At 52.0% G+C, this 25,799-nt stretch overlaps 2 protein-coding genes across 4 annotated transcripts in view; both read right to left on the minus strand.

Annotated features, from left to right (window-relative positions):
* DHRSX (dehydrogenase/reductase X-linked) overlaps nucleotides 1-25,495 on the minus strand; it is a 242,722-nt gene extending 217,227 nt beyond the window's left edge. For all 3 annotated transcript variants that reach the window (XM_082375849.1, XM_082375848.1, XM_082375847.1), the window contains exon 1: nucleotides 25,365-25,495. In XM_082375849.1, the coding sequence (XP_082231975.1) occupies nucleotides 25,365-25,473 (109 nt within the window). In that variant the 5' untranslated portion in view covers nucleotides 25,474-25,495. The remainder of the gene's footprint in view (nucleotides 1-25,364) is intronic.
* ZBED1 (zinc finger BED-type containing 1) lies at nucleotides 14,978-25,497 on the minus strand. Its single transcript, XM_082375725.1, has 2 exons — nucleotides 25,365-25,497; nucleotides 14,978-18,142 (listed from the first exon to the last, which is right to left on the minus strand). Exon 2 carries the CDS (start codon nucleotides 18,101-18,103, stop codon nucleotides 16,016-16,018), a length of 2,088 nt encoding a protein of 695 aa, XP_082231851.1. The 5' UTR covers nucleotides 18,104-18,142; nucleotides 25,365-25,497; the 3' UTR covers nucleotides 14,978-16,015.
* Between the last annotated feature and the right edge of the window lie 302 nt (nucleotides 25,498-25,799).

A 25,799-nucleotide genomic window follows, 5' to 3' on the forward strand; every position in this document is an offset into this window, starting at 1 on the left:
GTCAGCCTTAGGGAACGTCTGCCCCAGGCCCCTCTCCCTGGCGTGTAGATGGCCGTCTTCTCTGTGTGCTCACAGGGCCCTCCTTCTCAGCGTCTCTGTGTCCACATCTCCCCTTTTTACTGGGCCCCCAGTCCTGTTGGGTGAGGACCCACCCAAGTGACCTCACCTGAAGTTGCTCATCTGCAGAGACCCTACTGCCAAATAAGGTTACAGTATTGGGGGGGGGGGGACTCCAACATATGTTTTCTGGGGGAGGAGGCGTGATTCAAACCCTAACCAGGGGCGTACACGCGCACACACACGTATACCCACGCGAGGACACACCAGCCTGGATGGAGGGAGCTCCTTAGAAGGGCAGGTGACCCGGGGCCTCTCTGCCCCCCTTATCTCCCCGACACGGGTCAGCTGGAATGCACATTCCTTCCACGCTTCCCCCGGAAATCTAGCTGCAAACAGATCCACGGGATCCCTGTAAATCACCTCCACTGTCACCCTCTCTTCTCCACGCCGTGCACATCTTTGATCCTGGGTTCAACACCAACTCCGACCTGTCAGCTCCTGTCCGACAGATGCCACAGAAAGTGCTCCGTCAATTCTGGATGTAAGCTGATCCCAAGCGCACCAGCCGGGCCTGGGACCCGTGCGGGGACTGGGACCCGTGTCGCCAGCTGCCCCGTCCCAGATGGGTGTCTACAAGCCGCCCCATGGCAAAGCTCTCGCCTGCGTCTTTCCTCCCGAAGCCATTCAGCTCTGCAGCCTCTGGGTCCAACGCTGCAGCATGAAGCTACTCGCCCCTGCATTTGTTTCTGGGTCACCACGCTCCGCAAGAAGAAAGGCAACTGAGATCTTGGCAAACGGCACGATGTTTGCAGGGTGCGGGGAGAGAGGCCCCTTCCAGACTATGTTTAGAATGCTCTCTGCTCGCGGTTCTGTTTGAAGCGTCTAACTTGGAGTGCTGACCTCATGCCCCAGTGATGGCCAGCGCTTGGGAAAAATGGCAAAACGACAGCTCTCTGTATACCGGGCTCACGGCACATTAGAGACAGCTCCAAGGGTAACAGAGAAGAACATATCTGACTCCACATTAGGTCTGTTTCTTTTACTTTAATCTTTGTATTCTTTTGCTTTGAGTTCAGAATGTTGCCCATAGCCTGAAATATACAGGATAGCCCTTTTTCAAGGCTCTGACCTTTAAGGGTGTAACGCCTTTCCATTCATAGAGACAGAAAAAGTTGCACAACAGAGAATAACATTGGTTTTGTTGGAGGTTAAAAGGAACACTGTGACCTGACTTACGTGGACAAAGGATTCCTGCACCAAGAAGTCTGCAATAACCAACCACGCCCCTCCCTCACCTTGCCCTTAAAAATGCTTTGCTGAAACCCTTCGGGAGTTCGGGGGTTTGGGGGCACAAGCCACGGTCTCCTTGCAGGACCCTGCCATAAACCTTTCTCTGCTCCAAACTCTGAAGCCTCGGCTTGTTTGGCCTCACGGGTGCATCAGAACTTGTACCCTCCCAAAAAAGAGAAAAAGGAAATAAACAAGGAATTCACCGATACTGAATAAAATACAGATCTATAACAGGATGTTGGGACTCACTCCTCCTTAAAGAAAATAAAGGAAAGGAAGTTAGTAGGTTTCATCAATCAGAACAGCTGGGTCCCATCCAGGATGGCAACGCCCCAGAAAAATGAACCGTTTGCACATTTAGTCAATTTTCCACCGAGACTGTATCTTTTAGGAGGTGAGTTGGAGGGCGTCTGAAGTGGACGTGCATGTACCCTACGTAGCAATTCTACTTCTAAGAATTTAATGCCACAGACATACTCCCACAGGTCTGCAGAGACACAGGAACAAAAATATTCGTAAAAGAAAGATCTTTAGTGTGACTGTCATTTTACAGGTGTTATTCAAAAGAAAGGCATATTGTTCTGGCAACAAGGTGGGTGGATCTCTGGGGAACTATGCCGAGTGCGGAGAAAAAGAGCCATTTCAAAAGGGTCCCATTGTGTATGCCTCCATTTCTATGACAGTCTTGAAATGACAGAATTATAGAGAACAGATTAGTGGCTGCCAGGGGTGAAGGACGGGGTGGGGGGTTGGTGTGGGAAGGAGATGGGCCACGCCAGGGATCCTTGGGGTCACAGAACTGCCCTGTGTCTTGACCGTGATGGTGGATTCTCAAAGCCACACGTGCAACAGGATCACACAGACGCACATACACGAGGGAATACAAGTTAGAACAGGGAAATCTGAATAAAAGCATTGCATCACACCCAAGTCAACATCTAGGCTGGGATGTGGTACGGCCGTGTTGCAAGTGGGTAGCCCTGGGAGAAAAACAGGTAAAGTGTTGCTGCATTTTATTCCTCACAACTGCACGTGAATCTACAGTCATCTCAAAGTAGGAACTGTTTTTTTTCTGGCCATGCCACACGTCTTGCGGGATCCTAGTTCCCCGACCAGGGACTGAACCCAGGCCCTCAGCAGTGAGAGTGCCGAGTCCTAACCATTGGACCGCCAGGGAATTCCCAGGAACTTTTTTGAAAAAGTCTAAACCAATGCCATGTAATATATAGCCTTCTTAAAAGAGAAAAAGAACTAAACTGAAAAGCAAAACAAAAAACTCTGCCTTCTCGGCCCCTGTCCAGTTGTTTTGAAATGACCCGAGGTTTCTGGCTCCCTTTTGAATTGAGGATGACCCCGTGCCTGGTCCTTTTATCAAATACTGAGAGCTGGACCCCCAGCCAGGACTGCCCGCTGTCACGAGACAGAGTGGACACCAGGTACAGGGGTTTGCTAAGCCCAGGCCAGCAGTAACACTACCTCGTCCCTCATCTACCAGGTTTCTGGACTTTGGTCTCTGTTCCCTATTTCCTATCTTCCGCAGACACGTGTAAGCCACCTTGAATCTTTCCAAGAGCACGTGGGTGGTCAATTCATTTCCTCACTCCGTAAATCTTTGCTCCTGTGCTGTGCTGGGAAATAACAACATACCTCTTTGAAGAGAGCATTAGCAAAACATAAATCAAAGCCACACAGTGTGTTTTGTATTATGTGACTTTTACCACAGTAAAAAAAAAAAACCATTTAAAAGAAGAAGAAAGAAACAAAGAAACAGAAAATAACAAAGTTGGTAAGGATGTAGAGAAATCGGAACCCTCCTCCACTGCTGGTGGGGATGTAAATTGCAGGAACCACTTTGGAAAACAGCCTGGCGATTCTTCAAACGGTTAAACTTGGAGATACAATAGCCCAGCTATGCCACTCCTAGGTATCAATCTATCCAGGAGAAATGAAAACACGTATCCACTCAAATACGTGTGATGAATGCTCACAGCACCGTGATTCACAGTAAACAGAAAAGTGGGAACAACCCAAGTGTCCATGAACCTTGAACACAGGATGCTCAGTGAGAGATGCCAGACCCAAAAAAGAGCATATATGCCACGATTCAATTTATATGAAATACTCAAATAGGCAAACGCATGGAGACAGAGGACCTGGGGGGAAACAGGAGTGGGGAGTGACAGGTAACAGGTACAGGGATTCCCTTGGGAGGTGATTTTTAAAATGTTCTAAAATAACATAGCAATGGTGTTTGTACAACTCTGCAAATATACTAAAAACCACTGAATTGCACCATGTACTGGGTGTATTGTATGGTGAATTATTTCTCAGCTTAAAATGGGGGAAACACCTTGCTTAATCGTGAATAATGGGGGATAGGCGGGGACTTGGAAATTCTGGTATTCTTCTCACAACTGAAGAAGGACATATATAAGCCACCCTTTCATGGACCTCCTACCATCTTAGGCATGTGTGTGTGCATGTGTCTCAGAGACCTCAAAATTGACAGAATAATGTTAAAATGACGTGTAGCTGAACCTCCAAGTCAGCTGGCCCCAGGGATACGTTTTCCTGACACGCAGCATCACGTAGGTCCTGAAGAATGGCTGTGTCGATAAACCACAATAATTAAGAAGCTTAAAAGTCTCACTAGTGAGACCTGCCTGACAGACAGATGATGGGAAGCAACCTTTCCAGACAAAGCCACCATCCGGCCCTTTGGACACCGTACCAGCCTGTGACCCGTTTGGTGACCAGGGAAGAGGAACAGAATGGACATTCATCCCAGGGATAGAATGATCTAGAAGCATTAAGACTGGAGAGGTGAGGGGGGGGCAGAGATGGGAAAGCTTAGTATATGAATACATCATATCATCTACGTATCAACCCTAAAGTGAGATTGGCAGAAAAGGAAACAATCTAGAAAGACATCCAGACCCTACATTAAAAAGTTACTTAGGGGGCCTCCCTAGTGCAGTGGTTAAGAATCCGCCTGCCAATGCAGGGGACACGGGTTCGAGCCCTGGTCGGGGAAGATCCCACATGCCGCAGAGCCACTAAGCCCGTGCGCCACAACTACTGAGCCCACGTGCCACAACTACTGAAGCCTGCACCCTAGAGCCCGTGCTCCGCAACAAGAGAAGCCACCACAATGAGAAGGCCACGCACCACAACGAAGAGTAGCCCCCACTCGCCACAACTAGAGAAAGCCCACACGCAGCAACGAAGACCCAACGCAGCCAAAAATAAATAAATAAAATTAATTTATATAAAAAAAAAGTGACTTAGTCCTACGAGCAACGGCGTGAGGAATGATACTGTGTCACAGTAAGTGATGCTGGGTCCAGGGAGGCCAAGCACATGTCATGCTGTCCAGATCCCTCAGGAAAGCAGCAGTTCTTGCTTTCGGCGGTGGGTGGCATAAGCCATAAGCCCAAGCACCAGGAGGCAGGTCCACTGAAAACTGTACTGAATTGTATGATTTAATAGTGGATTAATTCTCAATAAAGCTGCTCAACCTGGGTGAAGACCGCGCTGAATCACGGACAACCGGGGAGGCGTGGGTGTGTGGACGTCCCGGGAATTCCGCCGTGAAAAGGGGGCTCATGTGGGCTGGAGGTGGGAGACCCAGAATCGACAGCACCAGCTGTCAGTTGCCAAAGAACGGACGTGGAGAAGATGAGAATGTCTGAGAAAAACCACAGCCGACCCAGGAGGTAACTCAGAGAAGCCAGGCCCAGGCATCAGCCTCGACAGAAGTGCCGGGGGGTCAAAATTAGTGATGCGTTCAGACTTCCCCGGCGGTCCCGTGGGTAAGACTCCGCGCTTCCAAGACAGGGGGCACGGGTTCCATCCCTGGTCAGGGAACTAGAACCCCGCGAGCTGCAACGTGTGGGCAGAAACAAACAAACAAATTAGTGACGGGGCAGCCTCAGAAGCCACCACCCAGGACTCCGGGGCTGTCCAGGGCTGGTAGGAAAACAGGAGCTCCCCAGAAATTATCCCAACACATCAGAGTCTGGGGACACCCATGGCTCCCAGTAAAGACGCATGAAAAAGTGCCTGGATTCTTCAGGGGAGAACTAAACAACCAGCACCTTCGGAGCATGTCCTGAGCTTTGCACAATTCTATTTAAGCACGTCCATCACGAAGCATCCACAATGTTACAAGTCAATTTGTCTCAATAAAGTTGGGGAAGAAAAGAAATGTGATATTAAGGGGGTATGCATAACTAAGAGGGAATCACCTGTAAAGCGATCACGCTTTACATGATAAACACTGTTTAGAACCTTATGCAAGTGACCAAAAAAACAGAGGCAAGTATTTTGCAGTCACTTATACTTGGTTTTCAATAGACCACAGAGAAATGATGGAGTGAAAAAAAAAAACAAACACCAAAACAGGATACAAAGTTGTATCTGATGTAGGATGATGGTTAAAGAGTATTATTATAGGGAAATAAATCAAATGTTCATAGCAAAAAAAAAAAAGCATGTCCACTAATAATGGCCTCTGATGTTCATCTATTTCGTATATAGTAGTGTGTATATGTTAATCCCAGTCTAATTTACCCCTCCCCCTCTTCCCCTTTGGCAACCGTAAATTTTTCTGGCTATTTCTGTTTTGCAAATAAGTTCATTTGTATCATTATTTTAGATTCCACATGCAAGTGATATCACATGATATTTGTCTTTGTCTAACTTCACTTAGTATGATAATATCTAGGTCCATCCATGTTGCTGCAAATGGCATTATTTCATTCTTTTTTATGGCTGAGTAATACTCCATTGTATATATGTACCACATCTTCTTTATCCAATAAGGATTTACTGTATAGTACAGGGAACTACACTCAATATTTCGTAATTACCTATACGGGAAAAGAATCTGAAAAAGAATATATATATATATAACTGAATATAAAACTGAATCACTTTGCTGTACACCTGAAACTAACACCACATTGTAAATCAACAATACTTCAATTAAAAAAATTAATTTTTTTAAATAAATGAAAAATTCAAGAAAGTTTTCAAAGAATGAAAAAAGGAAGACTAATGATAGCAGATAGCAGGCATCAGTATCATGTTGGCTTAGGGTTTAGTTCAATACCTTGATAATTGTTTATGTATCTATTACTTGTATTATTAAATTAATGTGACATTTTAAATTTTTATCTTTAAAGAATGATGAAATTGGAATACTTACATGAATTTCTTATTCTATTTCATTTTTCCTGACAGCTTTAGTTACTAATGTAATTTTCATATTGACAGCTTTATAATATTACCATTTTATTTTGTAACAATAATCGCCAATATCGTTTTAATCTAAACTACAGAGTTAAATATTTTCTCTGTTCAACTACCAATTACGCAGAATTAAGACTTACGGTTTCTTTAAGAAGGGTTTATTAAAACTACATTTTCTGAATTACAAAAAAAATATTGGTATCTGAGAAGCAGAATTCAATGACAAGGAAATGTTTAAAATTGACAGTGAGTGGGGTGACCAAAGCTTGGGTGTTTTACACGAGAGGAAGACGCTTGGCAATTAAGTCCGTCAGTATGAGGAAATGAAATTTTTTTTTGACAGGTCCTCTCACGACTGGGAGGGGCTTGGCTCCTGTATTCCTTGGACCCCCAACTCTAACTGGCTTTCTTGTAGTGCCATCTATGGACATAAAGTATGTTTAGTTATGGGTCTTTCCAGAGAAATGGACCAACAGGAAACACAGAGAGAAAGAGAGAGGGAGACAGAAAGAGAGAGAGAGATTATTGGAAGGAATTTGTTCATTCAACCGTAGATGTGTAGAGGGGGCACCCCAAAATCTGCAGGGTAGACCAGCAGGCTGGAGACCCAGGGAGAGCTGAGGTTACAGGTTGAGTCCCACGACCATCTGGAGGCAGAATCCTATCTTCCTTGAGGAACCTCAGTCTTTTTTTTCTCCTAAGATCTTCAACTGATTGGACAAGGCCCATCCACATTGTGAAGGAGAATCTGGTTATGCCAAAGTCTCCTGGTGTCAATTTTTTTTTAATTGTAGTTGATTTACAATGGGGTGCTGGTTTCCGGTGGACAGCAGAGTGATTCAGTGATATATTTTTTTCAGATTCTTTTCCATTATAGGTTTTTACAAGATATTGAATACAGTTCCCTGTGCTCTACAGTAAATCCTTGTTGTTTATTTTATATAGAGTGGTGTACATCTGTTAATCCCAAACTCCTTAGTTACCCCTTTCCCCTTTGGTAACCATAAGTCTGTTTTCTATGTCTGTGAGTCTGTTCCTGTTTTGTATAGAAGATCATCTGTATCATATTTTAGATTCCACATATAAGTGATATTATTATATATTTGTCTTTCTCTGACTTACTTCACTCAGTATGATCATCTCTAGGTCCATCCATGTTGCTGCATGATTTCAATGTTTATCTCATCTTTTTTTTTTTTTTGGCCATGCCATGGGGCTTGCGGGATCTTAGTTGCCCAACCAGGGATCGAACCCGTGCCCCCTGAAGTGGAAGCACAGAGTCCTAACCACTAGACCACCAGGGAAGTCCCAACGTTCCTCTCATCTTAAAAAATATCTTCCCAGCAACCTCTAGACCAGCGTTTGGCCACAAAGCTGGGTCCACAGCCCAGCCACATTGACATAGAATTAGCCAGCACGAAGTATGAGTTTTCAGGCAACCGAGAGCCCTAATGAGCTTCTGATGGGCGTCGCCTGGAGGCAGGGACCCAGCCAGCTGGACCAGAGGAGCGCAGAAAAGGCACCAGCTCAAGCCGGCACGGCACCATCGCCTGGATGACGGCTCATCCTTGCGGCAGGAGGACCTGACGGCCGCCTCTCGTGCTGGCGAGTTTCCCCAGCTTGAGAAATGAGTGCAGGTGTCAGCCAGCAAGCACGGCTGCTTCCACCAACAGCAGGGGGACAGAAAGAGCTGGGGACAGAAAGAGCTGGGGACAGAAAGAGCTGGGGGGCAGCCGAGGGGCCCCGCGGCTCTTCAGCCTCGTGATGTCGCCTCACGTGGATCCTAAACCTTCCCTCCTGCGGCGGCCACCGCTAAACCCTGTGGCAACTCCCTCCAAACCGAGAAATACAAGAGGTCCATGGGACTGCCCGGGCAGTCCAGTGGTTAGGGCTCCGCGCTTCCACTGCAGGGGGCACGGGTTCCATCCCTGGTCGGGGAACTAAGATCCCACAAGCCGCAGAGCATGGGCAAAATTTTTAAAATAAATAAATAATAAAATAAAATTTTTTTTTTTAAATAAAAATGGTTATGCTAGAAGGGCCAACACCAGAGGAAAGAGCCATGTGGGGAGAAGCCCCAGGGATGATAGGAATAAATGCGGAAAGGGGGAGAGAAAACAGCCTCCACGGGGACCCGACAGAGGCCTTTCTAAGCGGGAGTCTTTTATGTCTGACTATAAGCCCCATCCCCTCTGCGGGCTGGGTGAGGTCACAGGTAGTTTGAAGAGGCCCCCAGCCGCCCCTGAGCACGTGGGCGAGAGAGTCGGCTGGACCCAAGAGCTGTGCCCGCTGAAGCCTGCAGCCCTGGTCACGTCCTGTGGCACTCAGCTGCTCTATCTGCCAGCTCGGGCTGCGTGACGAGTAATGGTACGCATCAAGTTGGCTGGGCCACCAGGAGCCCAGAGAGCTGGGGCACCGTGATCTCTGCATGTGTCTGGGACGGTGTTTCTGGACGACATGAGCATTTGAACAGGTAGACGGAGGAAAGCAGATGGCTCTCCCCAGGGAGGGTGGGCCCCGTCTAATCAGTTGACACTTGAATAGAACACAAAGGCAGAGGGAGAATTCTCTCTCTCTCTGTCCTTGAGCTGGGATGTCCATCTCCTCCTGCCCTTGAACATCTGTGTGCCTGGTTCTTAGGCCTTTGGACTCGGACTGAACACACCACCGGCTTTCCTGGGGCTCCAGATGGCAGACGGTGGCACTTCTTGATCTCCCAAACTGTGTAGGTCAATTCCAATCAATCAGTCAATATATACATACCAATATAGAGATAAAGATACAGATATATGTATTGCACAGGGTTCTGCAGAGAAACAGAACCAATATCTACATTTATCTATATCATCTATCTACCTATCATATGTCTATCATCTACATATCTATCATGTAGCTAGCTAGCTATTATCTATCTATCTATCCTCTAGCTATTATCTATCATCTATCTATCCATCTACATAGACATTAGATATATCCTGTTGGTTCCGTCTCCCTGGAGAGCCCTGACTAATACTGGCTGCTGTAACAAAGTAGCACAGACAAGGTGGTTTAAACAACAGTCACGTGCTTCTCACAGTCGTGGAGGCTGTTTGTTAGTCCGAGACCAGGCGAGGGCAGATTAGTTCCCAGCGAGGCTCTCCTCCTGGTTTGTACAGCTGCATGCCTGCCGTGTCCTCACGTGGTGGAGAGAGAGCTCTGGTCTCTTCCTCTTCTTGTAAGGACACTAATCCCATCACGGGGACCCCACCCTCATGGCCTTAGCTAACCCTAATCACCTCCCAAAGACCCCACTGCCTAACACCATCCCCTTGGGGGGCAAGGCTTCCACATATGAATTCGGGGGGGATACAAAGACTCAGTCTGTAACATGCTCCCGCCACCTCACCCGGAGCTGTCCACACGAGAAGGTCGGAGGCGGAGGAGGAAAGGCAGGGCTGGGGGCCCCCTGCTCGGTCTCCCCCTGCGCTGCCAGCAGTACGGACGTGCCTTCCTGCACGTGCATCGAGCACCCACCATCCCCCCCGACTGTGCATCTGCTCTCCTCCCTTCATCCACCTCCCCGTCCCCAACCCCTCCCAGCGCCTCGCCGGGGCGGTCAGGACAAGACCAGGGAGGGCCACCGCCAGCCCCTCGCCCCGACCTCACCAGCCCCTCCCAGGGGGTGTCCCTCCTGCCAGACACCCACCCAGGCGGGCTCACCGCTGGCTCGGGCACTACGTGTGCGCCACCTCCGCTGTCCCGGGCCGCGCTCCTTCACGAGGCCGTACACGGCGGGACAGCCCCGAACCGAGCTGATCACAAACCCAGGACTGGCCCCCGTGGCCTGGCACGCGAGACCCCGGATGCCAGCGGGAAGGGAGGTGACCCGGTCACCGCATCCCAGCGGCTGGACCTCCCACATGTCCTTCCGCCACCTGGAGACCCTCCATGTGGGCTTCACCGCCCACAGCCCAGGAATGGGCTCCTCCTTGGGGAGACCCCCCCCCCCCACTCCCCAGGCAGGCCTGCGGCCACTCAGCCCATCCGCTACGGGGCCAGCTGCCCTGGCCCGAGAGGCGTGGTGTAGCTCTCTGGCCAAGTGCGTGTGAAGGGGCGAGGGCCACACCAGCCTAGGAGCCAGGGGACCAGGCACTGAGCGCAGGGCGATACTCCCCCAGCCCTCCTGGGCGAGAAGCTGGAAATGCTGAGTGCTCAGAGGTTCCGGGAGGAGGGTGGACGGTAGGAATCCCACGGTTCCTGCCAGAGTGTCTATGGAGCAGGGAAACGTGTAAATCCATGACACGCTGACCAATGACAGCAGTCCTTTAAGGAGAAATGTATTAACTCATTAAATTTCCCGCAGGGAGAATCAAAGCTGCTCAACGCATCTTCAGTTTACCCATAAAGGTATAGGATGGATGGATGGATGGATAGATAAACAGAGACAGATAGATAGATATGACAAATTGATAGGTAATAGAAAATACATAGATACATAGATGATAAATAAATAATAAGTATATAGATGATAAATAACAGATACATAGAAAGATGATAGATACAAAGATGTATGATAAATTCATCACAGATACATAAATACATAGATAATATAGATAATAGATACAGATAATAAATAGGTCGATAAATAATAGAAAATGGACAAAGGCATAGATTATAGATGCAAAGATTATAAATAATACATACATAGATGATAAAAATGTAGACAGATGACAGATATGTAATAAATACATAGATGAATGATAATAGATGACAGATAATTGATTGACAGAATATAAAAAAGAAGATATACATAGGGTATAAAAATACATATATTTATATATGTAAATATATATACTTATGTTTATATACATATTTACATTATATATTATATATACAAATATATATATATATAAAAACAGAATCAACTCCACAGGCATGGAATCACAAAGGTTAGTATGTACGTAACAAACTGGCCATCCACACAATTATCAGCTCCTACGCTGGCCCATAAACCGCAATCCCGGCGTCCCCGGTGCTGTGCACGAGACGTGATCTTCCCAATGTCACCGACCCTCCAATCACCGCCTCATTTCCACGAAGACCCAGCCAGGATCCTCCTAGAAGCAAAAGCCCCAAGAAGACTCATCAAGTACCACCTCCCAGAACACCCACCGTGCGAGGGGAAATGCATTCGCTGTGGACCCCATGTGACAAAATCTCTCAGGAAAAGTCCTCTTTCAAGGACAGCTGCGGAGACCGCCGGGTTCCATCCTTCTAACAGGAAGCGATGCTCGTCTCCCTAAGAAAACACCCCCTGAGGAATGTGCCCCTGCCTTGTGCCATCTGCCACCTGCCAAAAGCCTATCCCATCTGGTCTCACGTCACCCAAAAAATTGAGTGAGTTCGGGTCAATCGAGAAGGTGAACAAATTGGGCTGAAAACGAGAGGTGGGCAAAGCATCCCAACCTTGCTTCAGGCCGAAGGTCAAACCACTGAGCAGATATTCTAAGAGTGCTCCCAGAAAACCAGCAGAAACAACCCCAGCAAAGAGGCCACGCGGAGCCCCCAGCCTCGGAGTCACAGCCTGGGAAGCCGGGATGGGCCCAGGCAGCCGCGGGGACCCGGAGACCACGCAGGTCCCGAATCCCAGGGCCCGGGAGGGCCCCACGTCTGCAGGGCTGGCCCACAGGCCGGGTCTAGGCCAGAGCTGCAGGCCAGGACCCCGGGTCTGCAGAGAAGAAGGGGGAGCCTGAACGGTCGGGACCTTGACTTGAGCATGAGAGGACGGGGCCGGCTGTGCGCACGGCAGGGCCGGAGGAGAGGCCGGTGGGGCTGGAGGTGAGGGTGAAGCCACCCAAGGCAAGCAGCAGCTGTATTCCCCCCCGCACGGGGCTGCAGAGGACGCAGCCAGCAAAGTTCAGAGGAGGGTGGCCAAGGGCCCCCGCCACGTAGGAGGGCCCCGAAGGCCCAGCCGTGGGTCCGCTAGCCGTGAGAGGCACAGAAGGGCTTGTGTTTCCAGGCAGAGCTGCAAACCCAGCCCCCGGTGGCCAGAACAGCTGCAAAACATCCAACGCTGGGTCTTAATTCAGTACAATTTATAGGACGGGGACACACGGGGCTGCAGGTTCCCAAGGAAAAGAATTCTAGCTATGTGTCCGGGATTGGTCCAGACTGCACCCGGAAACCAGAAGAACGAACTGTCCGAGGGCCGCGGTGCTTTCAGAAGCCTGTGAAGGGCCCCAGGCCTTCTCAGGGGGTCAGGCCTTGCTCAGAGGGCGGCCGAGACCCCGGGGTCGCTCCAAACACACACTGCGGCGCCCGCCTCCCCGAGCTGGGATGAGAGCGGGGCTCTGAAAGGAAACTGACTTTACAGCAAGACCTGAGCGTGAAACACACACCATTTTGAGGAAGCAGAGTCCTGGGCTGACCCAGATAAGACACATCCTTAACGGTCAGGGGCTGGGTTTTTACGGGAAGTCCGGGATGCCAGCGATGATACTTTATCTAAGACACTGAAGGACACACTGCACTTAACGTTCGACAGAGAAAGCTCTGGAAGTGTCAGGTTATCATGACTGAAAACTGGCCCGTTTAAACTCAAAATGTTTGTGCAGAAAAATTATACGTTTGAATCCCCCTCCCCATGCCCCCAGGAACAGAGGCAACCTATAATATGCAGGAGAAAACTACGACGGACGCCGACCTCCCAGTCTGTCTGTTTCTGGGGTACCTCGTTTTCTTAAAAGGAAGGAGAGAAAGGAAGGCAACGGGGAGAGAAAGGAGTCAGTGGGAAAAAACCAGATGCCCTAGTGATACACATGGTCTGAGGTCAGCACCCAAAAAGGCTCGGGTTTTTACAACCATCCTCCCCCTCCTCCCTACACCCAGTGCAAAGACAGGCCAAGGAACAAACGTGCAGAATCCCTACTCCCATAGCAGGCTTCCCCGGCTCGCAGCTTTATTCACATAAACACATTTTGATGCCAAAAGATCCAGAAATGCATCACACCCTTGATGTGATTTCCAAAGACCCCAGAACAAAGCACAGTGGCCTTACTTCTTCTGCGTGGCTTGGAAAAGTCTCTTTAAACAAACAGAAATAAAACCCTCCCTCGAGGTCGGAGGCTCTCCTGCAAGTGCAAAGCGTTACTCCCACACGTCAGACAGATAAATTAGGAGTCCGTTTACTGCTGGGGTTTCTCGAACAAGCGTCCGATTCAAAAGTGTTAAATAAGAAAAAGTACAAGCCAGGAAGAGGGCCGGCAACCCCAGGGCTTAGAAAAAAATGTGAGAAACGCAGAGAGGCGGCTGGCTGGAGGGACACAAGTTTACATGAGTGACAGAAAGCCAAGATTTTAAGAAATGTGAGGGGGGCTCAGATGCAAAGCAGCCAAATACAGCCCAGGAGGTGGGATGTGCATCTCTGCGGCTCTTTTTCCAGCCGGAGAGCAGAGCCGAGGACCTGGAGACAGTGATGTTATCGCTTTCCTTCAAGGTGACGGCGCCGGTGAAGCTGCTTTCTGACACCTGATTTCCTAAACACATTCAAGGCTGGTGACATCAAGGTAAAATACTGCCTTGGCCAGAGCCACAAGAAGTCCCCAGCCATGAACCTGGAGAAATGCCCTCCTTAAGCCCCCGGGATGCGGCTCGATGTTGGGGTCCTGGGAAAAGATTGCCAAGGGCTGAGACGGGGCATTTGTAAATCGTGTACCTCCTGACAAAACATCCATTCGGACCTGGGTTGTTTTAAGGTGGGAATCAGAAATAAGAGTGGTGCCTTTTTCTTTTTTTGGGCCACACCGTGCAGCATGTGGGATCTTAGGGCCCCGACCAGGGATCGAACCCGTGCCGCCTGCATTGAGAGCACGGAGTCTTAACCACTGGACCGCCAGGGAAGTCCAGGGGCTTTGCCTCTTAAAGAAAAGCAATTCGTTTAAAATAAATAAATAAATAAAAGTAGTTCTAAGTGTTAGAAACAGCCTTCCTGTTTCCCCAGTGGCGGAAGCAACCCACAAGGACCCCCAAAGATAAAATGATCCCTGGTACTATTTTTAACTCAATGCCCCCCACCCCCCATTGGTGCTGAGTTTAAAACAGAGAATGCAAGAGCCCCTTCCGGGAATCAAATCTAAATCAGCCCTCTAGAGCCGGCCGTGGGCACGAGAGCGTCCTTCGTATTCAAAAGCAGGGTTTCCAAGGAGTGGGGACCGCCTTCTCTATGTTCATCCCAAGAAAAGTGATTCTGGGGAAACCGGACCTTTGAAGCATCAGACTCACAAAAAACCCACCTCAAGACCCATGAGCTACGGGGCTCACAAGCACTGTGAATTCGGGCAAGGGGAGAAAAAAGACTGATTCATGGCAGAAAACACACTACAACCGACACCTCTTTTCTGCTTTTTTTTTATAAGCGGTTGCATTGCAGGCTCACTGTTAACATTTGCCACCAAACATAAAACTGGTGTCTGTTGAAAACAGGGCATCAGCGGAAGTGTCTCTCCTCGGCTACTCAGAGGCAAGGTTCCCACGTAAATGACAGTGTAAACGGGTTCCTTCACCGACCAACGGCTAACATCCACGGACGGTGTCGGCGGAGGACACGCAGGGGGTTTCATCCTCAGCCGCCTGTCGGTTTCAATCTTGCTCCGATTTACCCCAAAGCGTCCCTCGCAGAGAACACGAATGCTGCAGGTATGGAATCATCTAGGCGGCAAAACATCCCTGCCGGCCGTGCTTCTGTTCCGGAGTTTAGCATTTGCAATCCTATCAGCGGACATCTAGAGCTTTTATAAGTCATTTCTTTCCCTTGCGTTGGGACGCAAGGGGCCCCTCCGGAGAAAACGCTCGTTTTCACCAGCTTTGGGCCACCCAAAGCCCACCTCTGTCCTCTGAGCCACCCAAAGCCCCCTACCTGTCCTTTGGGCCACCCAAAGCCCATCTGTCTCCTTTGGGGCAACCAAAGCCCACCTCCGTCCTCTGGGCCACCCAAAGCCCCCTATCTGTCCTTTGGGCCACCCAAAGCCCATCTTTCTCCTTTGGGGCAACCAAAGCCCATCTCTGTTCTCTGGGCCGCCCGAAGCCCCCTACCTGTCCTTTGGGCCACCCAAAGCCCATCTGTCTCCTTTGGGGCAACCAAAGCCCACCTCCGTCCTCTGGGCCACCCAAAGCCCCCTATCTGTCCTTTGGGCCACCCAAAGCCCATCTTTCTCCTTTGGGGCAACCAAAGCCCATCTCTGTTCTCTGGGCCGCCTGAAGCCCCACCTCCGTCCTCTGGGCCGCCCGAAGCCCCACCAAGGGTCCATCTCTGTCTTCGGCGCATTTCCTCTGTCCCGGGCGGCGCTCCGCCCTGCGGGGTCAGTACTGACAGCCAAGCATCCGACGGGGCGCCCGCGCGCGGTCACCTGCGCCCCCCCACCCCGCCCCCGCGCCGCTACACGAGGCCGCCGTCCCTGATGCCGAAGTAGCCGGCATGGACGGCGTCGCCCAGGGGGAACGCCTGCTCGTGGTCCAGGCCCCACTCGCCCTCATCCTCGTCCTCCAGCTCCGCCTCGGCGCCGCGCGCGTTCTCGTACAGGAAGACCTGCTCGTCCACGTGCGCGGGGGCCAGGCGGTTCCGCTTGGCGCTGACGACGTTGGCCGAGGAGCCGAAGAGGCGCTCGGGGCAGACGCGCGTGGCCGCCACGGACCAGTACTTCTGCAGCACCCGCGGCAGCAGCGGGAAGAGCGCCAGGCGGTCCGACCACCACCTGAGCGGGTCCTCGTGGAGCCCCAGCACCTTCTGCGACTTGAAGTTGCTCAGCTCCTCGACGACCTGCGCGAGCCACTCCTCCTGGCCCTCCACGCCCGCCGTCGGGCAGAAGATCTCGGCCAGCATGTCGTTGATGACGGCGGCGGGCGGCGGCGGCGTGGCGGAGGGCGCCGGCTTCTTCACGGGCGGCTCCTCGGGCGCGGCGTACGCCGGGTCCTCGGGGGCGCGGTAGGCGCCGTCCTTGACCTTGTCCAGCAGCCCCTTGGCCTCCTCCACCACCCTGTTCTCCACCTGCTGCCTCTCGAAGGCCGACAGGAAGGGCAGCCTCTTGTAGCGCGGGTCCAGGAAGGTGGCCACGTTGAGGAACATGTCGATCTCGGGCGCCTCCTGGTAGGTCCTGGAGAGCTCCTTGGCGATCACCTCCTTGGCCATGCTGATCTCCTTGGAGTCCGTCTCCTTGATGTTGAGCGTGCTGTTGAGGAGCATGTGCAGGAGGGGCTTCACCATGCTGATGGTGGGGTGCTTGGAGGCGGACAGCATCTCGGCCACCTGCCTGAAGGGCTGCAGCAGGTCCACCAGGCCCTCGATGGTGGCCCACTCGGCGGCCTCGAGCATGAGGTGGTGGTTATTGCTGTCCTCCAGCAGGACGCCCGCGACGGCGAACTGCTGCTCCTTGAGGCGCCGCAGCATGGCCAGCGTGCTGCCCCACCAGGCCACGCGGTTGCTGACCAGCATGCAAGGGGCGGCGCCCTGCTGCTTCTGCTTCTCGTACAGCAGGTACATGGCCACGGCGGACTGCTGGAAATACTCCACCAGCTTGCGGCAGCGGCCCAGCAGCGCGCCCAGCTGGGGCAGCCGGAAGGCCTGCTGGATGCCCGCGTCGAACGTGTGGCCCAGGCAGGGCATCTGCACCGCGATGTCCAGCAGCGAGCAGGCCTTGGCGATGTCCTTGCCACGGTCCGTGGTGGCGCTGAACACCTTGGAGCTGACGCCCCACTCGATGAAGGCTTCGTACAGGACGCGCGTGATGGTCTCGGCCGCGTTGTCCTCCGGCACCTCGAAGGTCTTGAGGCAGCGGGAGCCCAGGAAGAGGCCGTGGGGGGCAGCGCGGCCAAGGAAGTGCGCGGCCAGCGTCACGTAGGTCCGATTCTGGCTCTCGCTGCGCCACAGGTCGGTGGAGACGCCGCACCACGCGGCCTCCGCCAGCTCCTTGAGCACCGCGTCGCGCACGGCGCCGTAGCGCTCGGGGATGGCCTTGCCGCAGAAGAACTTGCGGCTGGGCAGCTCGTAGCGCGGCTCGGCCGTCTTCAGCAGCACCTTGAACGTGGGCTCGTCCACGATGGACGCGGGATAGAGCCCCTCGCAGATGAGGCCCATGACGGCGGCCGTCAGCTCCTGCTGCCTGCGGCCCTCGTGGCCGTGCGCCGCCGCCTTGGCGGCCAGCGGCTCCTGCGCGCCCTGCTGCGCGGCCTCGGGCTTGAGCTTGGAGAAGGCGCTGGCGAAGGCCTCGCGCATCTGCTCCGTGTTGCTCTTCACAAACTCACAGAACTCATCGGGGTGGTTCTTCTCCAGGTGGTAGGACAGGTTGGAGGTGTTGCCCGAATAGGCGATCTGGGCCATGCAGATGCGGCAGTAGATCTTCTTCCACTGCAGGATGCAGCCCTCGGCGTTCGTGTCGAAGCCGAAGTAGCGCCACACTTTGCTCTTGGCGCGCGGATGCGCCACCAGCTTGAGATCGGCCTGCGCGCCCTCCAGGCTCTTGCCCTCCATTGCGCCACCCCGGCCGGGCCTCCGCTCATTCGGGACGACCTGCCGAGAAGCAGCGAGACAAACACAGCGTGAGAAGAGACCCGGCTCCGGCCGGCGCGGAGTGGGGCTGCTCCGGAACCAAGGGCGCACGCAGAGGGACCCCGGGGGCCGCCGCTCCGGCTCGTGGCTTTGGCAAAGCAGAGGGGCCGGTCTGACAAGCCAGCAGCTCTTCCATCCGGGTGCGTCCGAGGACACGCCTTTTTTATTTTTAGTTTTTGGATCGTCTTTGGACTCCTGATGACAGCTCTTTCCTCACCTGAGCTGCTTTACTCTGTCCTGTTCTAGGAAATCCAGGAGCCCCGACACCAAGCAGGGAGGGCTTGTTCTCCAGACGGAGGCCACGTTCCCAAGCGTCCCGCCAGCCCAAGACGACCCACCTCCCCAACCGAAAACCTGGTCGGCAAGCACGTGTGTCACACGCCACCATCAGATGTGGCTCCAATCAGAAGAAAACAGAGGGTCTCAAGCGGATATTAAGTTGGCGGAGTGTCATTAAATACGAGCTTTTTCTAATTTTATGTTTTGAAATGATGCCTTTTTGACCACAGTGAGATATCACCTAACCCCCGCCCCCCCCCCCCCCCGGCGGAACGGGCATCATCAAAAAGAACACAAATAACAAATGCTGGCGAGGGTGTGGAGAAAAGGGAACCCTCCTGCACTGTTGATGGGGATGTAAATTGGTGCAGCCGCTATGGAGAACAGGAGGGAGGTTCCTTAAAAAACTAAAAATAGAGATGCCGTATGATTCAGCAATCCCACTCCTGGATATTTACCCGAAAGAAACAAAAACACCCATTAGAAAAAAGATCCACGCACCCCCATGTTCACAGCACCACTATTCACAACAGCCAAGACATGGAAGCAACCTAAACAAACGTCCATCGTCCATGGACAGAGGAATGGATAAAGAAGATGTGGTACATATATACAGTGGAATATGACTCAGCCATAAAAAAGGAACGAAATTGCGCAATTTGAAGCAACATGGATACGCTTGAAGATTATTATGCTTAGTGAAATAAGTCAGACAGAGAAAGACAAACACTGTATGGTATCAGTTATATGTGGAATCCAAAAAAAAAATTTTTTTTTTAAACTAGTGAATATAACAGAAAAGAAGCAAACTCACAGATATAGAGAACAAACTACTGGTTACCAGTGGGGAGAAGGAAGGGAGAGGGGCAATATAGGGGAAGGGGATTGAGAAGAACAAACTATAATACTCGGTGTAAAATAAACAAGATACAAGAACATATAGTACAACACAGGAAATACAGCCAATATTTTATAATGCCTATAAATGGAGTATGACCTTTAAAAATTGTGAATCACTATGTTGCACACCTGAAACTTATATAATATTGTACATCAACTATATATCAATTAAAGAAAGTTAAAAATATTACTTTCTGAACTGCACATGCTCCAGTTGTTGTTTTTTTTTAATCTATCTATCTATCTATCTATCTATCTAATCTATCTATCTATCTCGGCTGCGTCAGGTCTTAGTTGAGGCATGCGGGATCTAGTTCCCCGACCTGGGATCGAACCCGGGCCCCCTGCATTGGGAGCGCAGAGCCTAACCCACTGGACCACCAGGGACGTCCCTCTATTTTCCTCCCAGGTGCATCTGGGATCAGGAACCAGATTGGGGCAATAATGGATCTCTCAACCCCTGGAACTTCTCAAAATGCCCACCGTGGGCACTCACACCTGGGCACAGAGATACCTGTGAGCTGTGGTGCAGCACTGCCCGGCTGTCAGTGGGGAAGTCAACCTTAGGGCCAGGTCCCCGGGTTCCCACTGTTGGTGATGCCCCCACATTCGGTTCCCTGGAGCTGCCAATCAGGGCCAGGACGCCCAAAAGGGCAGCTGAGTTTTCTTAAAAGCTGGCTGTGACTCACAGACATGGAAAACAAACTAGTGGTTACCAAAGTGGAAAGGTGGGGAGGGATAAATTAGGAATTTGGGATTAACAGGTACACATTACTATATATAAAATAGATAAGCAACAAGTACCCACCATATAGCACAGGGAACTACATTCAATATCTTGTAATGACCTATAATGGAAAAGAATCTGAATATATACGTATAATTGAATCACTGTACTGTACACCTGAAGCTAACACAATATTGTAACTCAAGTATGCTTCAATAAGAGATCTCTTGAAATAAATAATCATAAACAAATATATATACATATATATGCCTAGACACAGAGAGAAAAAGATATGCTTTAAGAGCATGAATGTTAGTTTTATTACTTATTTGATTTCCTCAAATGATGTCCGTGGAACAGACTTCCCCCTGAAATGGGTTAAGTCTGCAAGCTTTCAACGCCCTGTACAGCACTCAGGGGGTTAAATCAGAAAGTGCACCAACCAGGTGTTTTCTGAGTGTGGGGCGTATGTTCAAAGCCAAAACCCAGTAACGACGACAGTGGTTTGAATAGCGGCCCCCCTCCCCAAATTCATGTCCCCCCAAAACCTGAGAGTGGGACCTTATTTGGAAATAGAGTCTTTGCAGATGTGATGAAGAATCTGAGATGAGGTCCTCCTGGAGGAGGGTGGCCCTACATCCAATGACAGGGTCCTTCTAAGACACAGAAAAGGAGAGACACAGACACAGAGGAGAAGCCCCAGGAAGACAGAGGCAGAGACGGGAGGGACGCGGCCACAAGCCCAGGGACGCCTGGAGCCCCCAGAAGCTGGAAGAGGCGGGAAGGACCCTCCCCTGGAGCCTCTGGAGGGAGCGCGGCCCTGGGACACCTTGACTTCGGGTTTCTGGTCTCCAGAAAGAGACAGGATGAACTTCCGTGATTTTAAGTACTTTGTTACGGCCGCCCCCGCACGCTCTGCTGATGAGAACAAAACTATAAAAGCTATGAGTGGTAACATCACCCCTGGTGCTGGGCGCCCTGCGGTCAATAGGGCCCACCTGAGGCTTTTCAGGGAGAGGTCACACTTGGGGGGGGCTGATTTAAGGGGCACGTCGGTAGCCAGAGATGGGGCAGAAGGATGTACTGCTCAGAGGTGAGGCCCAAAGTCTCCAGGACAGGGGGAGGGGATCCGACACAGCCAGGACTTTCACAAAGAGGAAACCCCAAGACAGCACATGCTACAGCCAAGCCAGGATGGGGCACCTGAGCGTGGCAAAGGTGGTCCCAGAAAGCGACGGGAACTTCACGGCAGGCACCACACCTGGGCTCTGGAATATGAGCTGCCGCATCCCGCGTGGGCCACGCCATTCAGTTTTATCAGATCCGACTACACCTTGATGATGATGATGAATTACTGCTGTGATTTGGCTGAAGGAGCCCAGCGCGACCCTGGCGCAAAGCTTTGCACACAAAGCAGGAAGGAACCCCGACACAGTGACAGCCTAAGGAGGCACCGCCCGTGGGGCCTCCCCCTGCAGCACCACCTCCTTCGGGCCAATGACGTCAGAACCTCCAAGGAGGTGACACACAGGAGGAGGGCTCTGAGCACATACGTTGAAGGCGGCTGCACAAGGCCACCCTCCACTGTCTGTGGAGGGCAAGGTCTACGTCTCCCGTCAGAGTCAGGCATCAAGGTTTTGTCAAAGCAGCCTCTCCACAGGGTCCTTCTCACAGGGCGGCCCGAGCATCTCTGGGGGGGGACCATCGCCAAGACACTGCCAGCGATGTGGCGAGGTCCTGCCTTTTCTCACATCAGAGACACCAGCCAGATCTTCCCAATCGGCTTCACCAACACGAGGAACATGTCACAAGACACAGGATGAAGCCACCAAGTGGAGAACCAGCTGCCTTCTGCCCAGCCGGTACTTCAGGAAACCGGCAAGAAACCGAAAACAGGGCCACTCTCCCTGATTTCTGTTTGTTTGTGTTGGAGAATATAGTTATTTTTCACTGGGAATAACATGTAAGTGACTTGTTATGTTACTTGAAATATATGTTGTAAATTTCTGTATCACATTTCTGTTCACGATTTTTTTCATTTCAAATAAATCTAAATTTAATTAACATTAAGTGAATAAGATCCATAGGGATAAGTAAAAGCCACATAAACAAAAGCTCTTTGGGACTTCCCTGGAGGTCCAGTGGTTAAGACTCCACGCTTCCAAGGCAGGGGGCACGGGTTCGATCCCTGGTCAGGGAACTAGGATCCCACATGCTGCGTGGCACGGCCGAAAAGTAAAAATTTTTTAATTTTTTTAAAAACAAGCTCTTTGTCGGGGGGGTGGGGAGTACTTATTTTTTTTAAGAGTTAAAAACACCTAAGATCATGAAAACTGTGGTTTCACCTCCCTGGATGCACAACTCCCAACTGTTCATATGTACACAACACCAACGAGAAATAACTTCCTCTTTATCGGTTTTTAAAAACCCTACAGTTTGAACACCAGGATCCATCCTAAAATAGCTTCATAAATGGGCCAGCTGACATCTTTTGGGGTGTTAGCCCATCAGCAGAAGTCCATTTCCAGACCTACCTCCTATTTCCAACAGAATTCTTAAGGGAAATGTCTGTGTGGTATCAGAACTGCCCTGTAAAACACATCTGGATGATTTTCTCTCCCTTTCAAAACTCACTGATGCATCAGAGACATTTAACTTGTAATAGACAGTCACCATAGAGAATCTGGAAATCAGACTCTCTTACAGGAATTTTTAATTTGCTTACACACGTCTCCATCAAGGCACAACCTGCAACAATCATGAGTTTGGAATGATCTTGTTTACAGATAGTGCATTTTAAGGTAACATTCAGGAGTGGGTTACCTTTTCAGCATCTTCCTTCACCTTTTCATAGAATCCACGTGAACTCACACCACACACCTGTCGCCCACCTGATAAAATGTGCAGGACCACCCACAATTCCAAAGCGACAGTAATAAATGCGAGGGAGCTCCATTTTATCTAAGGAGTCCCAATAAAAGTTATATAACTGCATTAAATATGTGCAGTATGCACAAGCAACTCATGAAAACGCTGAGACGATCTATAGATAGATTCACTAGATATTCAATATTTGACATGCAAATATATTAGCAAACGATCATAACCAAGGTAGTTTTAAATCTGATGCATGATCTGACCGCTCAGGGTGGGTTATCAAAGAACTTTCACAATACCAAGTGCACTTCAATAATCACCGCTGTGGTTTGTCGTTATCTGTTTAGAATATATAAATAAGAGAATATTTCCGTATCAACTATTTTATACTGTGCACATTTTTATTTATATAAACTATATAAATTATTTTTTTAAAAAAGAAAACATCTGATGTTTAAGAACAAAAAATCCCAGCTACTCTCCATGTGCACTGGGCCTCTGGGTCACTGTTTATTTAGCTCCAAACCGGGGCAAAGTTCAATGTCTCCTCCCCCGCAAGGGTTAAGTCCAGTTAGGAGCAAATAAAAAGTGGGTCCAAAAGCAGAGGAACAGTGCCACTTGGGACACCGGCCACCACCAGGCACATGGGACGAATGTTCGTTCACTCCTCCACCCAGATCTAAAATGATTTCTAACCCCACAGACCACGTGGCTTGCACACAGCAAGCCCATCAAGTCCATCTTTCGATGAAACAACCCTCTGCAAAAGCCGGAATAAGGATGCCCTCGGCTAACACATGGCTTCATGGCTGGTTTGCCTTTTCACAACTTTATTTTTTTTCCCAATCAACAGGTGGAAACCACAGGGCAAGCCCTCAGGTTGCATGTATCTCCAACACGTTTCCGAGGCACGCATTTTGGGGTGCTGCATGCGATAACACCGACAAGTCTAAATTCCATCCTCAACTTGTCTTTTCTGCGAGCAGCTAAACGGGCTCCCAGGCCGGAGAGCCAGACCCGTCTGGGAGCAAAGCTGCTCGGAGCGGCGCTCCACAACCTGGGGCCATTTGGGGCAACTTGGGACAGCTTTCCATACCTCTTCACTGTTTACAAGCCAGTCCTGATCTCAAAGGTGACTATGCGGACCCCACCCCCGAGCCCCAGGTACTGGCTGGGTTCTTACCCTCTGTTCATTTCTGATCGCTCTCAATGTGTTTTTTTTTAAAAAAAATACCGAAATCCAGCTTATCAAAAAACCAAATGCTCACCTCACATAAACCTGGAAGATTTATTTCCCTGGATGGAGGCCTGGGAGGGTGGAGCTCATATAAAAATATCTACTCCTGCTCGGAGCTGCAGGTTTGCAAAGCGTGGCCCCGGCAGCGCCCCTGCCGTCGGGGAGTGGAGCGATTCTCAAGTATTTTCACAACCAAAGTCACATGTTCTCTGCCTTTTTTCACCCCCGTGTCTCAGGCGTGTTGCCCAGACGGTGCTGGAGGTGCTAGGCCAAAAGGGTGGAAACACGGGTGAACCTGAGACTATATCTATCCCCTTAGGCCACACATTAGAGAGACCGGCCACAGGGTGACACAGCACCACTCTTCCCACCGAATACTTTGTTTTAGGAAGTAGTCATCTGTCACCTAAAAATACAACTCATGTATGCTCGCGTAGCCTAGGGTTAGTGTGACCCCCTGCAAAGCAGGGCAGACAGAGGTTCCTACAGGCTTCCCCGGTTTACGTCCTGCACACGCCGCTGCGACCAGGCACAGCCCCAGACGGACCGCCGCCACCCCCCGCCCCCGGAGGTCCCCAACGTGCGTGAAGAGCACGAACGGGTCCCCGGAAAGTTTGGGACCGGGGACGCCGCGGAGGTCGCGGGGGCCAGAGGAACAAGGTGCCCCAGAGCGGAAGCCCCTCCCGCCAGGCCTCGCCGCGCCCCCGAGCGCGCCCGGCGTCCCCCACCCGCCCCGGGGAGGCCCGTCCTCCCCGGCCCTGCGCGCGGCCGGCTCTCCAGCGCCCCCTCCTTCCCCCCGGCCGCGGGACTGCGGGGCGCGCGGGACCCCGGGGACCCCGGCCCGCAGTGCGCGGGGGCAGCGGACCCCCGGGGCGACCCCGGCCCGGGATGCGCGGAGCGGGGGAGGGGCGCGTGGGGGACGGCGCGCCTCCCTCCCCCCCGCGGCCGCCCGGCCCTGCTTCCGGGAGCGCCCGGCGCGGCGCGCGCTGGCCGGCGGCCGGGGTCAAGGACACGCGGGGCCCCGCCGCGCCCCTCCCCCGCTCGCCCCCCACCCCGGGGGTCCCGGCCGAGCGAGGGGCGCGACCCCGGCCGGGCGCCGCCGCCGCCGCGAGCCCCCCGCCCGCCCCGCGCGCCGACGCCCCCGCCCGCCGCCGGCCGCTGACCTGGCTCCGCGAAGCCCCGGAGGCGGCGGCGCAGCAGCTGCGCCACGACCACCGCCGCTCCCACCGCGTACACCCGCAGGGCCGCCAGCGCCGCAGACAAAGGCGACATGGCTTCCCGGCCGCCGCTTCCGCGCCGCCCGCGGGACTCGCAGCCCCGCCGGACGGCGGAAACGCGCCCGCGCCGGCCCGCCCCCCGCGCCCACGCGCCCGCCCCGGACCCCGCCCGCACCCCGCCTGGACCCCGGGACGCCGCCTGACCCGGGGCGCCGGAGCCCGGGCCCCCGACCCCGGCCCGGAACAGGCACTCCCGCCCGCGCCGCGGACCCCCTCCCGGCTGACGCCCTCCGCCCGGACCCCAACCCGGACCAAGGACCCCAGGGACCCCCGCCCGGACCAAAGGCCCCAGGGACACCCCCCGCGACCCCAGGGACCCCC

Source organism: Balaenoptera borealis (assembly GCF_965194805.1).
Source record: "Balaenoptera borealis genome assembly, chromosome: X".
In the NCBI taxonomy this organism is placed as follows: domain Eukaryota; kingdom Metazoa; phylum Chordata; class Mammalia; order Artiodactyla; family Balaenopteridae; genus Balaenoptera; species Balaenoptera borealis.

What these genes read in the sequence shown, in the direction of transcription:
- ZBED1 (XM_082375725.1), bottom strand. Translation starts at nt 18,103, where the DNA reads ATGGAGGGCAAGAGCCTGGAGGGCGCGCAGGCCGATCTCAAGCTGGTG.